The sequence below is a fragment of the Alosa alosa genome, chromosome 8 (genome assembly GCF_017589495.1).
Source record: "Alosa alosa isolate M-15738 ecotype Scorff River chromosome 8, AALO_Geno_1.1, whole genome shotgun sequence".
Taxonomy (NCBI): domain Eukaryota; kingdom Metazoa; phylum Chordata; class Actinopteri; order Clupeiformes; family Clupeidae; genus Alosa; species Alosa alosa.
This window is the reverse complement of record NC_063196.1, coordinates 4,140,665-4,156,168: the sequence shown is the minus strand read 5'-3', so window position 1 is coordinate 4,156,168 and position 15,504 is coordinate 4,140,665. Positions and strand designations below refer to the sequence as shown.

The 15,504-nt window shown below is 45.7% G+C and overlaps 1 protein-coding gene across 1 annotated transcript in view; it reads right to left on the bottom strand.

Annotated features, from left to right (window-relative positions):
- cnksr3 (cnksr family member 3) overlaps nt 1–15,018 on the bottom strand; it is a 28,289-nt gene extending 13,271 nt beyond the window's left edge. The window contains exons 1-3 of the mRNA XM_048250561.1: nt 14,725–15,018; nt 5,569–5,732; nt 218–420 (exon numbers count right to left, since the gene is read on the bottom strand). Coding sequence (XP_048106518.1) covers nt 218–420; nt 5,569–5,732; nt 14,725–14,776 — 419 coding nt within the window. The 5' untranslated portion in view covers nt 14,777–15,018. The remainder of the gene's footprint in view (nt 1–217; nt 421–5,568; nt 5,733–14,724) is intronic.
- Between the last annotated feature and the right edge of the window lie 486 nt (nt 15,019–15,504).

The window sequence follows — 15,504 nt, the reverse complement described above, 5'->3', positions numbered from 1 at the left end:
TATAGTGTTTTGATAGACACTTAAGAATAAGTGTGTGTAAAAGCCATTTGCTGTAGTGTTTTAGTCCATGTTTATCCATAGAGCCATGTCAACTGATTCCTTGTGGCCCTGAGAAGCTCCACCACATAAATGTAAGTTTGGTATATGTGTGTGTGTGTGTGTGTGTGTGTGTGTGTGTGCAAGTGTGTGTGGGTTGCAAATGTGTGCAGGCTCCTACCGGTCGAGCCACGCCAGCAGGTTTTTGGCAGCGCCGATGAGCTCCACGACAGCAGTGAGGAACTCGTTGGGCGGCTTGCGCGCCGTGCTGCCATCGTACGCCGGGCTCCTCCTCCGCTCGGACGCCAGGTTGTGCAGGTTGTTGGACGCCGCACGCATCCTCCCCACCAGCATCTTCAGATTATCCGTCTCCACCCCATAATTCTGCACGGCGACAAACAAGAACACGACAACTCAGGTTATATTATGTTCCCCAACATGTTTACATTTCGTTTAATCGTTGAGGGGGTCACTCAGAGGTCAGATTTGCAGATTTAGACTCATACACACTCTCTCTGCTTGCACCCGCTGGGGAATGCAATCCATAGCTAGTGTGACCCAAGGGCCATGTTTTACAAGCAACAAGGCTGTATCTCACAGACAGTTGAACACAACTATGCGGAAGGGAAGGAACCCAATCCCTAATGTGAACACGAGTCAACTCCGTCTGACTCTGGTTAAGCTTCACAGAGCATTAACCCAGAAAACACACACGATACACAATGAAGCATCACCACAGATTGAGTTCACGTTCATATTCCCCAGGTCACATCTCCATCATTCCAATCCTCCTTCAAACAAGGTGCGAACAAACAGACAACCGACTCACAGACACGGCGAAGGAACCGGCTCTCCGATCTCCACGGCGATCCACGCTTTCTGATAAGCACATTCCGCACCTATCAACAACAATCACAGATCCTTTTCTTCACTAGCCTCTTATCTGCAATGGGAGCTAGTCCAGAGGCCATTAGTGTGTATAAAGTAAACTTGGCTGCTGGGGTTATAATGTGGTATGACAGCGGATAAAGAGGTGGGGTCATTCTCATGACCTCTTCTGCTGAAAGTCCGGGCTACGCATCGCATTCCTCTGGGCCAGTCACTGTGGAGGACGGCGAATGCGCAAAGTCATCACCTGATCCCACTCAACACTCCCATGTGCTGCCCAGACACAATATGTGTGTGTGTGTGTGTGTATGTGTGTGTGTGTGTGTGTGTCTCTGAGAGAGAGAATGTGTGTAAGGCAGGAGTGGTGGTGGCGTTAATTAAAATGTTGTTGTGGTTGTATTATACCGCATGCCTGTGGTGTATGTGTTTGTATATGTGTGTATGTGTGTATGTGTGTGTGTGTGTGTGTGTGTGCTAGTTTGTGATGGTCTTTTCCACGCGGTGTGAGGCCAACGCGTGTGCCATGAGTGGCTCTGCGTGGGATGGTTTTGGAGCGATCGTGTTATTTACGCGTGTCAGGCGAAAGCCCCTCTGACAGTGCAGCGATATGAGGGAATGCGTTCTGGTACCACAGGCCTGTCAGCAGGGGATTAGACAAACGACACACACACACACACACAAACACACCGCCCCTCTGCTGGGGAGACATGGCCTCTGGCGACAACAAAGCACTGGTGATGAGGACCTCTGTACTGTCACAAGCGCACGTACGCACGCACGCACGCACGGGTACATACATTAAATCCAAAAAAACACCCCTAGATACCAACAAGTATGCACATATAAACACAAAACACACACTGTGCCAAGTATACACACACACACACACACACACACACACACACACACACACACACACACACTTCAGCAACAGATGTTGTGTGTGTTATTGCATCGAGCCTCTGGGCGTATGACATCTGCAGTCGATTCCGGGCCGCGCGGGGCTGAGTGGAGAGCTGGTGACGAGACGGGTGGGATGATGGATTGACAAATATTCCACCATGACGGCTGTAATGACAGACATACATACAGACAGACACACACACACACACACACACACACACACACACACAAAACACACACAGTACCTACACTACTCATTTAGGAAAATGCTTTTCCCCAAGGCAATTCTACGGTATCATTAAGGTCTTCATTTCTCAGTACATGCACCCTGGGAAATGAACCCATGACCTCATCTATATCTACCAGCTCAGAACAGAACCAAGAGACAACACCAGGACAGAGATAGGACAGAGATGTGTGTTAATGCATACAAAGTCACATCAATTTCCATACACACAGACAGAACATAGATACACACCAACAAACAACACAGAGAAAGGCCGTCATTGCACATGCCCACTGATTGAGGCTGGGGTAAATTAATAATAAAGTGGACTTCAGGGAAGAGCCTGGAGTGAATCATCTCACATGAGCAGACGGAAACAGCTTGAACAATGCTGGTACCAGCTTTCCTGTGCTTTCCCCGGTTGTGTGTTTACGTGTGTTTGTGTGTGTTTGTGTGTGTGTGTGTGTGTGTGTGTGTATGTTTGCCTGTATGTGTGTGCATATGTGTGTGTGTGCATATATGTGTTTCGAAGGATTTGTGTCAGTCTGTGTGAATGCAGCGTGTCTGGGGCTGTGTGTACATTGTATGGTTATTGTGTGTGTGCGGACATGTATCTATTTGTCTCTGTGTGTGAAAATGCATATGTGCGTGCCGAAGTATGTATCCATTTTGTGTGTGTGTGTGGTGAACAGTGGGGGAAAGAATGGGTGGGTGTTCTCGGACAGGTGGGTGGGTCACATCTGTTTCCTGCTCTCCAGGCGATATCTTCCAGAATGTTCTACCCAGAGAGAGTGAGTGAGAGCACGAGCAAGGAAGAGAGAGAGAGAGAGAGAGAGAGAGAGAGAAAAGTGTGTGAGAGAGAGAAACCCCAGTCCAACACAAAAAACCCCATACTGCCTTCCTCTATGGCCTCACATGATGCCTGTTTCAGGGTGCACCACCTTGGTCCTTCCTCCCACTCCCTCCTGCCAGTTTCCTCTGCGTGTCCACCTCTCATCGCCAACAATCTGCACAGGAACCCACAGTGAGTGCACCGCTGATCCCAGGTCAGGATTACGCTACCGAGTGCGCAGTGGGTGTGAACACAACAGGTTCCAGCGCTAACACAGCACTTTGTGGCTCCTCCGAGAGCAAACACTCCAGGGGGAAACATTCCTCCCACCCTCCCTCTCCCCCTCCCTCCCCCCTCCCTCTCTCCCGCTCTCTCTCTCTCTGTCTCTCTCTCTCTCTGCAACCGCAGACGTCAGATAGCCACGGGCGGAATGTGGGCTGTAAACGAGGGACATGTGCAGTGTGCCGTGTCACCAGAGGACCCTGGGGCCCCCTCGTCGTCAGGGACCACACATCGCCGCGGGACATTCGGTGTCCAAGCTCCCAACGTGGCAGCAGCGTGGGCTCAGTTGTTTTCACATGTCAGAGAGTCAGAGCCCAGTCGCGGACGGCCACTGTTTGTCCACTCACACACTGTGCTGTGTCAGGCCCGTCAGGCCCGTCAGGCCCCCCCCAACCTTTTACACCGAAAGAGGCTTCAGAATGTGGGAGGAAGGCACTTATTATACTCATTAACGCTCTCATATAAAAATGGGCAGACTGCAGCCCTATTCTGTGAGGAAAAACACAGAACAGCACAGCAGCACACAGTGCATGGCAAAACAACAACAAGGCCGCCCTTCAGGCCTGGGATTAATGAGAGGCAGCAGTATGTGCACCGCTATGTGATGATCCAGACAATTCCACTGAGAGCCATGTGGTTTCTATAGAGCAGCAGCACAAAGACAGTGAGTGGAAGTGTGAAACTGTGAAGGAGACGGTGTGTGAGAGACAGATACAGAGACAGAGAGAGAGAGAGAGAGAGAGAGCGCTGCACTTAATGTTACGGAACAGATCCGCCACAGTGAAAGATCCGGTCAAGGAAATGTATGATGCGGACTTCCTGCTCAAAGGCCATCTGCAGAGCAACCAGAACTGAATGGATTCCGGGACAAGGAGAGAGAGAGAGAGAGAGAGAGAGAGACAGCTGAGCGGACATTCCTCCATAATCCCTGCCTTCCTGTTCTCTGCCAGCTTCCTCTCGTGTCCCGAGCACGCTCCTTGGGGCCACGCAGGTCGGTCTCGCTCCTCGCTCCCGATTACATCCACCGCAATCATCATTCCAGGCCTCCGGAGACAGGCTCTCCCCAGCGCCATTACATGGCCATTTCCAAAGATCTTGCCCGATAACACGGTGAGTGATGAAAGTCAGCACAGTTGCAATGAAAAGGCAGATTTATGTGTGATGTCCGACCATCAGACGGAGATCTGAGTTTGGTTATTTTCATTCGACGATAGCATCAGTAGTCAGCACATGTCCCGGTGGAGAGAGGAATTATCCTCATCATTACAAGGCCTTTTTAAGATCGACTGTAGATTTTACACATCATTCAAGATTTTTCTAATGACACTGACTAAATTCTTTAAATTAGTTACACTTTGTATGTAAGCTAGCCTACCAGATCCATCCTCAAGTGTTAGCAACTCTTGGAAGTTTCCCCTCCACAAGCTTACAAAAATCAGCTGGCATGGTCCCCCAGACCTAAGACTGTTATCGGCTATTTGATGATTTAGTGCTGTGGAACATGACGACCTTGTGAGAGCTTGCCCTGAAACACTGGAGCAATTCCAAAGGGGCATGATTCACCCAGGAGAAGAAGGTAGTAGGGTTCAAACTCCTGTTTGGGGTGAAAATAACAAATCTGGTCGAGGACTAACAGAATGTGTATTTAGCAACTGACCTACATACTTTCTGAAAATAGTGAATAATGAAAAATTTCCTTTTGAAAATAAAATCTTGCTTCTAGATTCTCCAATTCTCCAGCACCCAAGGCCTGATGGTTAGGTTAAGAAGTTCAGTTGAGCTACCATTTTTCCTAATGTTAATTGAAAACACACATACGACTTCCCTCCACTTCCCTAACTGAAACTCCAGACATAAACACTTCATTGTCAATATTTGACTGATACTCGTGAACTGATACAACAAGTTAACAAGGAATGTCAACTCAACAGTCACTGGTTTTCGACGGTTAGCAATGTTTTGTTTCAAATCTGTTGTAACTGTAGCTGAATTTGAATGGATTTAACTTAAAAAGGACCGTGGCAACGCTACTGGCATACTGTGTTAAAAACCTTTGTCATGATTCCATACTATGGGCTCTGCACTAGCTTACTTGAAATCGGCAAACCAGTTTCCTGTTTGTTGACATCGCTGTTAACAAGCACCTGAAGAGGATTGGTTCAGTTGTACCAAAATGTGTGCTCACCGAAAATTCTTACCTCCTTATTTTGTGCAGCCAGTGCATGTAGGCTGGTGTTTTTAGGAAAAAGGTGGATACTATAATCACTTTTATAACGACTTGAAGCCTTAGAGCCGCCCACAGACATTTAGACTCACACACATTGTATTTCTTACGTTTTGGTACAACTAAAGCACTCATCTTCAGGTACTTGTTGACAGCCAATGAGAGGGCATCACTCACTAAGGCACAGAGCAGGTCCACGGCCTCCAGAAAGAGCTCCTGGTGGCCGATGCGCGTCACGCCCAGCTCCTCCAGGTCCTGATGGGACACCTTCAGCAGTTGCTCGCCGTCCATCTTCTCTCGCTCAAAGTTCTGCACGTACTGCTGAAGACCGTCATCCAACCCTGAGACAGAGACAGAGAGAGAGAGAGAGAGAGAGAGAGAGAGAGAGAGAGAGAGAGGGAATAGGGAAAATAGAAGAAAGAGAGAGAGAGAAGGAGCGAGAGAGAGAGAATATATATAGGATAGGAATAGGAAAACAGAAGAAATAGAGAGAGAGGAAGGATATATATATATATATATATATAGGAACAGGAAAAGGAAAGAGAAGAAAGAGAGAGAGATAAGGAGCAAGAGATAGAGAGAGACAGGAACAGGGAAGAGAAGAAAGAGAGAGAGAGAGAGAGAGAGAAAGAGGGAATAGGAAAAGAGAAGACAGAGAGAGAGAGAGAGAGAGAGAGAGAGAGAGAGAGAGGAACAGGAAAAAGAGAAGAAAGAGAGATAGAGAAGGAGCAATATATATATATATATAGAGAGACAGACAGGGAGATATATGAGAATAAAATAGAGAAGAGATATAGATATAGAGAGAGAGAGAGATATAGATATATAGATATATATATAGGATATATATATATATGGGGTTAGACAAAGGGTTTCTTTCAGAGGCTACAAGAGAGTGTGGGTTTGGGCTCCTCACACCCTATGCGAGTGTTGGTGTAAACACAGGGTCTGAGTCAACACGCTCTGTTTGCTCTGGCCACGAGTGCGTCCAGCTCCACGGCCTTTTCTCAAGATAGCACAGCACCTTTCGGACTGCAGCGCCGGCCCAGGGCAGATCCTCAGAACAAGTCAAGGTACGCAGAGCTGTCATGCCTCAGCGCTTCACTTGAGGGCGAGTCCACCAGGCTGCCGGATCTTTCAAACCGACGGGGGCCAATTGCAGTCGGGCACTGAGGAACTGAGTCAACAGAACACTTTTGTTTGCTTTGGCCTGAAAATGTCAGACTCAACAGCATGCGTCAGGACAGCACTGCGCCTCCTGTGGGAGTCAGCTGAGCAGGACACCGCTGCTGAAGGCTCCAGCGGCCGCACTGGAGAAGAACAGAGAGAGCAATGGCCGCATGGGATGGGCTCAGATCGTCCGCACATGAGAAGGCTGGACATCACTGCACTGCAAATTCTCAATTATTTTTGGTTAATAATGTTATGACAAATAGGGCAAATATAGCCCAGGGAAGTGTATATTAGCTCAGTCAATCTTGTGGGTATGTCAAGTTTGAGGCCACTTGTGGGTTTCTAAAACAGTTGGTGGCAATTCCAGCCTGGAGAACAGAGCGGCTGAGCAACTGGCACTGCCGTTTGCAAAAGCGGTGAAATAAAGAGCTTGGGAAGGACCGAGAAAGAAAACAACTGCCGCCGTTGTCACACCAGGCACCGGTCAGGCCTGTGTTTATTCGGCGAGCGAGGTGACAGATGGCCCGCTCGTTTGCCGCGGGGGTCAGTCGCTCTGGAGCGGTGGATAATGAGAGAGCCGCCTGCGCGACATGTTTGCTGAGGCAAATCACCGCTACACTGCTGCTGCCGCTGCCTCTTTTCTGTTTGATCAGTTCGAACGAAAACAAACAAAAGCTACTAACAAACTGTTGTTCTTGCTGTGATGTGTTAAAGGATTAACGCACCAACCCTGTAATGAGACAAAGCTCCAGTAGCCTATCTACCCCAATGAAATCTGTTATATTTCATCAGTAATTACAGTACAAGTGAGACTAAACATAAAAGTCTAAAAAACACAAACACCCTCCCCACCCTTTTTCATTGTCAACGCAACCCACAGACATTGCTTCTAGAAACTATGCTTGTGTTTGTGGTCGGAGGATGGGGCCACATAGCCTCTTTGACCACTGTTGCAGCGACAACAGTCTGAAAAGGACTGACTTTGTGGGGGGCAGACACAGCCCCTAAAAATCAAAGGCTTTCTGCTGAAATGGGGTCAAAGGTCAACTGTGCCCCGTCAAGGCCCTCTATGTGACAACAGCTGCCAGGAGCAACAGCAGCACCACATTCACAAGCAATTGCATGCAGGGTATGGAGATACCATCAGTAAACGATAACAGCCTTGTCACAATAAAATGACTTATGTCTATGCAACTGAGTACCTTATAGACACCTATAAAAATACAATGACCGTGCTGCTTTTAAGCTGTGAAAAAAACACATATATCAATAGGTTGGTAATAAGTGTGAGCAAGGTAATTAGTGCTCTGGACACTTGATTGATGTTCACATTTGCTGGGCCATTGCGGTTCAAACGGCGGCTGTGTTGGTGTGAGGGTCATGAATGGCTAACTAGCGTACAGGGCTCCGGTTTCTGACACCTGATCTGGGTGCTTGTCTCCATCTATGCACTGCACTGAAGATGGACGATGTCACAGACCAACCAATCAGCTTAAGACAAATACCTACATCTGTTTTCCTAAACTACACATGTTAGAGGTTATTACAAGTATGTTTGTGTTAGTTAGCTTAATGCTACAAGTTTTGAATGGCTCCTACAGTACCTCTGGTCTGGCACACACTGACATTTGGCTTTGACTTCAAAGTGTGTCAAGTGAAGAAAGTGAAGCAAAACTTCTCAAGGTGTCACATCTTCACTCCTCGGGACAGTAACGAGGAGCAAGAAAAATAGCCGTGAGAGAAACCTCGCAACAGAGGCATGAGGTTTTACGCGAGTTAACCCCGTTGCAAAACACACCTGTCCACACCCATTAAATATTTACACAGAAGGCCCAGAAGAGAGAAGCTATCAGTTTCACCTATTAAAAAGACAGCTATATTGGTGCAAGTTGTTACTTCCTCCATTTAGAATTCAAAAGAGAGCATGCAAGCATTGAAGCAGGCTAAAGATTAGTAGCCACGTGAGCGCTTCATTGGCGGTATTAAACTATAAACACTTGATTTACATCAAGAAATATACCTCACATGCTAATGACCTTAACTCATGCCTACAGTCTCTTAACTCTCTTGAGTATTTCTTGAAGCGGAGTATTGCTGAACATCATGTTTCACACGTTACAACAAGGAGTAAATCCACCAAAAGCCTGTTGATCAGACTCCAAATGGCTCCCACAGTCTCCCACTAATGCCACCGCGGCCTCTCACGTGCTCAAAAGGCGTTCCATTAGAGGGGCCCTGCTTCACTGAAGTTTTGTCACTAAATTAAAGAGTACTGTTGTTGTTTCCCTCAATCACTCACTCTCTGTCTCTCAGCCACTCTTACTTCTCTCTCTCTCTCTCTCCCACACTCCACATACACACAGTCTCTTTCTCCTTCACTGCCTGGAAGTCACATCACACAAAAGGGCAATTGCACTGGATCTGCCTTTAGCATTAACACCAGATGAACCTTGGGGGGAAAAGGGGTACGACAATACAGTCCTTTTCTCGCCATTCAATTTAGAGTCTTTCAAGACTCCTCCTACAGCTGAGACCTGATTCTCCACTGCCAGTCTACAGTGAGCGCTCCCCCTGACTTTTCTTACATTCCGTTGATTTTGCCAATGGACACGGATGGGCTCTGCATGACAGCTGTAAAAAGAATGAGTTAACACGGCCTTCAAATCTGAACTGTAAAAAGGAAACTTAAGAACACCAAAAACATTACATGGTGTTCTACAACCTAAATAACTGAACATGATGCATCAAAAAATACTATCTACTTTTCTTTACATGACACTAAAAAACAAAACTGGTGGGGTAAAGCATAGCAGACATGGAATAAGAATACTGATATATGCTGCACTTCACAGTAAACTTTCACAGGCTCTTCTCTCTCTCACTCTTATATTGCCAAGGTAAGTTTCATAAACTACCACAAGAGTTTCGGTGCAGTCAGTGAACTATGGGAATTACCACAGTCCAACCCCACCCCACCCACACCCACTAAGCTCAGTTAATCATTGGTCAGAGGCACAAAAACAAGCAACATTCAAAATATCCTCACTACTAATCCCCACACAAATAAATGTACATATCCTCACTGATGTAGACCTTGCTTATTTTAACTGCTGGCCACCCATGGACCGCTTCCTTGCATGGGCTGCAGTGATCTAAATCGGTTCTTCTCTGCCTGTGAAAACTCTTTTTAGAAGATTAATGATGTCAGCTGTTATTGCCAGTCTTCCCTAAAACTATACAAACTGAAATAATATACTGGAAAAGCAAACATGTGCCAAATCCGTACTACCATAGTCCTGTGGACAAATGAGAACCTGATGCTCCATGATTGAGATAATGTTTTTTCTCAATTAGCAATGTCGTTAGACTGCTTCTGATGACTCCACCCAGGACAGTGGTTTACTGTAGATCTCATGTCAATAAGAAAATTGACTGTGTGCAGTATATAAAATAGGCTATAAATAGGCAAGAGGTGTTTATAAAGTCACCTTTAATTCCACTTGGAGCATTACTCAATGTTTGGCAACAATGACAGTCAAGTCTGCTTTTAAAGCACAAGTGAGTTATGCTGCCATGTGCCACCACCATCCCAGACCTCCCAGATAGTCTCTGATCACTACACAGACATCTGATGGTGCGACAGCAACAGCAGCGGTAGCGTTAGCGGCGTTGGCAGCAGTTGCCTGCGGGCTGGGCCGCGCGTGGGCTGTGTGCAAGAAGAGAAAGCGCTGACGCGGTGTCCCCCCAGGCAGACAGCTCGAGCGCAAAGCAAACAGCCTGAGCTTAAAGTTGAGCAGGCCGGCTCTGTCCGTCAAACAGGCACGTGCCCCGCTTGTCCAGGGCCAAGAATGAGTGGAGTTTGGCCTGGACCGGCATTCCAGAGCTGCGGGGGTGGCTAGAGGTGGGGATAAGGGGGTCAACAAAGGGAATGTTTACTCCACCCTGTTGAACACAAACCCAGCCAGGGACAGTGGACTGGAGAGGAAGGGTCGATTGAAAAGCATTCAAAGCATTCACTTCCCACCCTTTCTCTTATTCTTTTCTTGGCAACCCATCAATCTTATTTCACAGGGCTGGCCCGGAGGAACCGAGGAACTGAGGAACCGAGAGAGACAGCGGGAGGGAGGGAGAGAGAGAGAGAGAGAGAGAGAGAGAGAGAGAGAGAGAGAGAGAGAGAGAGAGAGAGAGAGAGAGGCATTATCACACAGGAACAGCTTGGTGGGGAAAGAGGATTTCCTCGACCAAAAATGAACAATTCTTTCAGTCGGTATTTCCAAACAAACCTTCTCCGCAATCAGCTACTGGGCAGTTTTCACTAGCTCTACATGTGTGTGTATTCTGGGATAAATCCAGAAGTGACATAACACCTCTGTAACATCCTCTCTTCCCAATGAAGTTGTGTCCAGTTTCATAACCTTCTAAAAAGTTAATTCATGAGAAAAGTTCATAATAAAATAAATATCTCTGAAACAATAACACAGCAAACCATCAGTCCCACCATGGGTAGATATTACGTATGATCGAAATGATCCAAAGATGAAACGAACAAACTTTTTTTGGCTCCTGTACAGCTTCTCACATCTCTGAACTGGAGAGAGAGAGAGAGAGAGAGGGAGAGAGAGAGAGACATGCCTGGTCCAAGCTAACAGCACTTCTCTAGCAGCCGGTATTTGACTTGGTTTCGCCCTGTACTGGGAACCAGCTGATTCCCCCGATTAGTTTGGTTCCTGCTCCTGGGTGTTACATACATTTCCTAGCCCAGGTAACAGGAACAAAAACACCGGAGGGGGACTTCTCTCCTCTGAACTGCCGACAGCAGTATTGCCTGGTTTATCTCCTCTTTCACTAACATTTAATGTCTTCTCAGAAAACAGCTGTGTACCAAGCCCAGAAACCTCCTTAATAAAAAAAATCTTCCAAAACATCAGTTGGTGGCGGCTTGATCATTTTCCAGCCATGCAAGGGAACCATGCAAGCGTGGAAGACCTGTCATAACTCAAGGCTGTTGTGACAAAAGGCAGGTGATGTTTGGAACAGGTGCTGTGTGTTGGGAGAGGCGGAGGGAGTGGAAGTGTGTGTGTGTGTGTGTGTGTGTGTGTGTGTGTGTGTGTGACGGGAAGAGGGGACAGACAGATAGCCTGCCGCTGATAAGCTGACTGAGTGAGCCGGGACACCTGGTGACTCAGAAAGACGGGGAGCCACAGAAGACAACACTGAGAGCTGACTGACCGAGACTTCAGTCCCTCTGATAACCGCAGAACAATGACTGCACTGAGGGCTGGGGAAAGAACACATTGCTTCTCTACCTTCACTGATTAAGTGTTCACTTCTTTCCTAATAAAAGTGGTAATGTTTAGCCTATTCAAAAGGCTGTTCACACATGTCTAGGAAGGCCGGAACACAGCAGCTTCAATTACTTTATGGGGAAAAAACCCCAACACTAACTCAAACAGTTTCAGCTAACTGTAACAAATTCTCAATCCAACAGCCCATGTAGTGTTCAAAGCACCCGATCAAAGTTGCATACTTCCACGCATACAGCGCTTTGGATCTGAGCTGCATGGCTGCAGGACGGCATAACAGCACCGGTCATTTGAAAAATGCAGAATTGCCCTGACAGGAGCTCCATAGCTGCTCTGCCACAGTCCTCAGCATCAACCTTTCTGGTTCTCAACTACATCTCTGATAACTCAGGTTTACACATTAACTGCCCAGAGAGAGAGAGAGAGAGAGAGAGACAGTTAAAACGGACTGTTTCCAAACAAAGCATGTGGTTCACATTTGCAGGAACCACTCCCCTTGTGTTTATAATGCAGTGGGGGATAGGCGCGAATGTGCAACAGGAATTTATTTATGATGCCATTTACATAGCTTACAACAAAGGTCAGCGAAGAGAAGTTTCTAATCCACTTAATGTGGCTACAAATGCACTTAGAGAACCAATGGTGTAATGCTCGGCCCCATGCTTGGTGGCAGGGAGAGAGTGATACAAGCTTAATGAAAGCTTTTTAGATACGGAAGCCCATAATGCTAAACACCATAAACAACTTTATTCCCCACTGTTAGAACAGTGTAAACACAGAGCTGCTCATCTGAAACTAGCACTCATCTGAAACTAGCAATAATATTTTGCGCTCCAAACACAACAATCACAAAGGCTGATATCTACATATATACCTATAAAATTGATCACATGCTACATCGTAAAGTTGCTCAATTCAACCCATTAGAACTCGATTAGGCTACTTATTGATTAATTACTTATCACCTACATCAGAGATAAAGAGTGAGCCTGGTCTTTTTTAAAAAGACCATCAATGTGCACGACCCGTGGAGCTCTTAGCCAGCATTCTGCACACCCTTCTGGCTGCAGTTCTGCTAACCCCTCTATTGTCTGGTGCCGCGGCTTCATGACTCATTGTCTCGTTTACAAAAGCAGAGGATTATGGCACAGTGGCAACTCGGCAGACAGCATCCATCGGCCTTACTGGCCTTCGAGACCTTAAGCAACCATTCAAACCATTTCATTTGGGAGGCCTGATGACACAAGGGAATCTGCGCAGCCTATCTGTTATCCATTTACTTCATTAGAGAAAATGGGAACTGACCTATAGCAGGAACAAAACTTACTGGGTGTGATGGTCACTGCTGCCAATAGTTTGGTTTAAGCTTGTACAACAAATCACTCTTTAAGTCTGTGGTTGTATGATTACTGCCCCCCCCCCCCCAACACTAACCCTTTCCTAGACAATTCCCAATCAAAAAAGCACAATAACCTCTCAGTAATCTCCATTGTCCAGGGTTTCACTGGTAGTCCAACATTCAACTTGCATTAATGCATTGAACCATTAATAGGTCATGTCTCATTGCCATTATGTGGACAGATGACCCTTGGCGGGGAAGATGTAGGTCCAAGAAGCAGTAGTCATGGTATATTAGTAATGCAAGGAAGTCCCATAAGTTGCAGTTGCAGGCTACAGCTGCTGTGAGATAACTTACAAATCTTCCAGTTTCTCTGTGCTTCTCTGTTTGACAGAAGGCTAAACTGTCACGGGTGATGACTTTTTTTTGTTTTTAAACAAAATCTGTATTCAATTTGCAAGATCAAAGTTGGAACCTTTTTTTAGACCGTGACATATTCCTCCATGTCCATCAGATAAGATAGGATAAATAACCATTATTAGCCTACTGCATGCATTGATTCCATCATATTCATCACAACTCTGACCACAACTCATTTTTAGCTTTGGCTTATGATCTCATTTCCTTGACTATGTAAGGGGATTTTTAACAGTCCGAAAGAAGTCCCTTTGGCCATTGAATACTGGGGGAATTTGTGGAATTTCTTTTGTGTGGGTGACAGGAACAAGGTTAAGGGGGGTCTTACAAATCCATTGCCATGGTCACCAAAAAAAGAGAAGTGTGGAGATTAATTTATAAAAACATATGAGCGGAATGAAGCGGTTTAGGAGATTATCTATGCATCAAGTAATGCTTGGCATTAAAAGCTGAATTTTAAACTGCTTTGGGGACTACAGTAAATCCACCAGCACTATAAAACACTGATATTGCATAGTCTTAATCATGAAAACAACGCCTTTTTTAAACAAAATACAAAAAACACAAATATTGAACATTTTCCAAAGGCATTCAATTATTTAACTAAACACCAGCATTTATGAGCGCAGTACTACTACTAATGAGTTACTGGCCTAGCGCACGTGCAAACTTCCCACAGTAAACACAAATCCATCCATCGTACCCTTTTGAAGCATTAGCGTGACATTAAGCAGTGGCGTTTGTAAACACTATATTCACAGTAAGTAAATCCGAAATAAATAAAACACGATTTTGAGCTCATATTTCAGTCACTAATCAGCTCAACTAAAATTAAGTTTAGCTTTGCTGTTGTTTAATGTTTAGCCTTTTGAAATGCCACAGTGAAAACGCATAGGCCTATTTGAATTATCAGCTAGCAGTAGGATATAGGGTACAAAAATAATGTTACCAACCAGACACGAAAACTAAATAGATCACACATGTTAGGATGGCATCACAACAAGTCAATTTTTTTATCTTAATATTACCATGATAGAATAAACAAAACTTTCCTCAACGTTTAGTTTGTATAGCGTTGGGCTACTGTGAGTCGTTTCTTACCTCTCATCCAGTCGACAACTTGTGTTGGAGACCACTTTGTTACAGGTTCCATCGCTTTTGACTGTGCAGTATTATAACTAAGAAGTTTTAAAAGAGAGTCTGGAGTTCAGATCTACCGTAGGTTATCTCATTGCTACCGAACAGTGGTCTGGTGCCACTGACAACCTGAAACACGCTCTGGCGTTGATGCCTAGATTCAGACTGTACGCATGATTTGCTACGATGAGTTTAGAGAGCAAACAGTGGAGGGGGCGGGCGGATCAGATTACAGTTTTGGGTCAGCCTCCCACTCGTGTATGTTGCCAGAGCCGCTATCTGGCCGCTATGTGCACCCAAAACAAGGCAAAAAACTGAGGCCGTCTCTTTTAGACAGAGTAGCCTAGTAGTAGCCTCCATATGGCAGCTAATCTTTATATTAAAGCAATTCAAGAAATGTAACTAGCACCATCAAACCTGCAAGGAAAATATTTGAAAAATTAAAATATCTTAATGAAGAAAGCCACCAACCCCTACATTTACGGATAAATGTCTCAAGTAGGCTACCACGGTACCACTCTATAATTCCAGTGGTATTCCGATGGGAAAGTGGCTTCGTTTCCCAAATGAAAGCCTTTACATAACCACAGTCAACAGCCTCTGTGGTGCTGCCTGTGTTTGGTTTTCTCATGGGAACTTAGAAACCATGGGACAGATTCAGATCAGAGCCAAAATTATTTAAGGAACTAATCAGGCAAAGCCCTAGTTTGAGATTAATTTATAATGGCACATATGACCTATTAT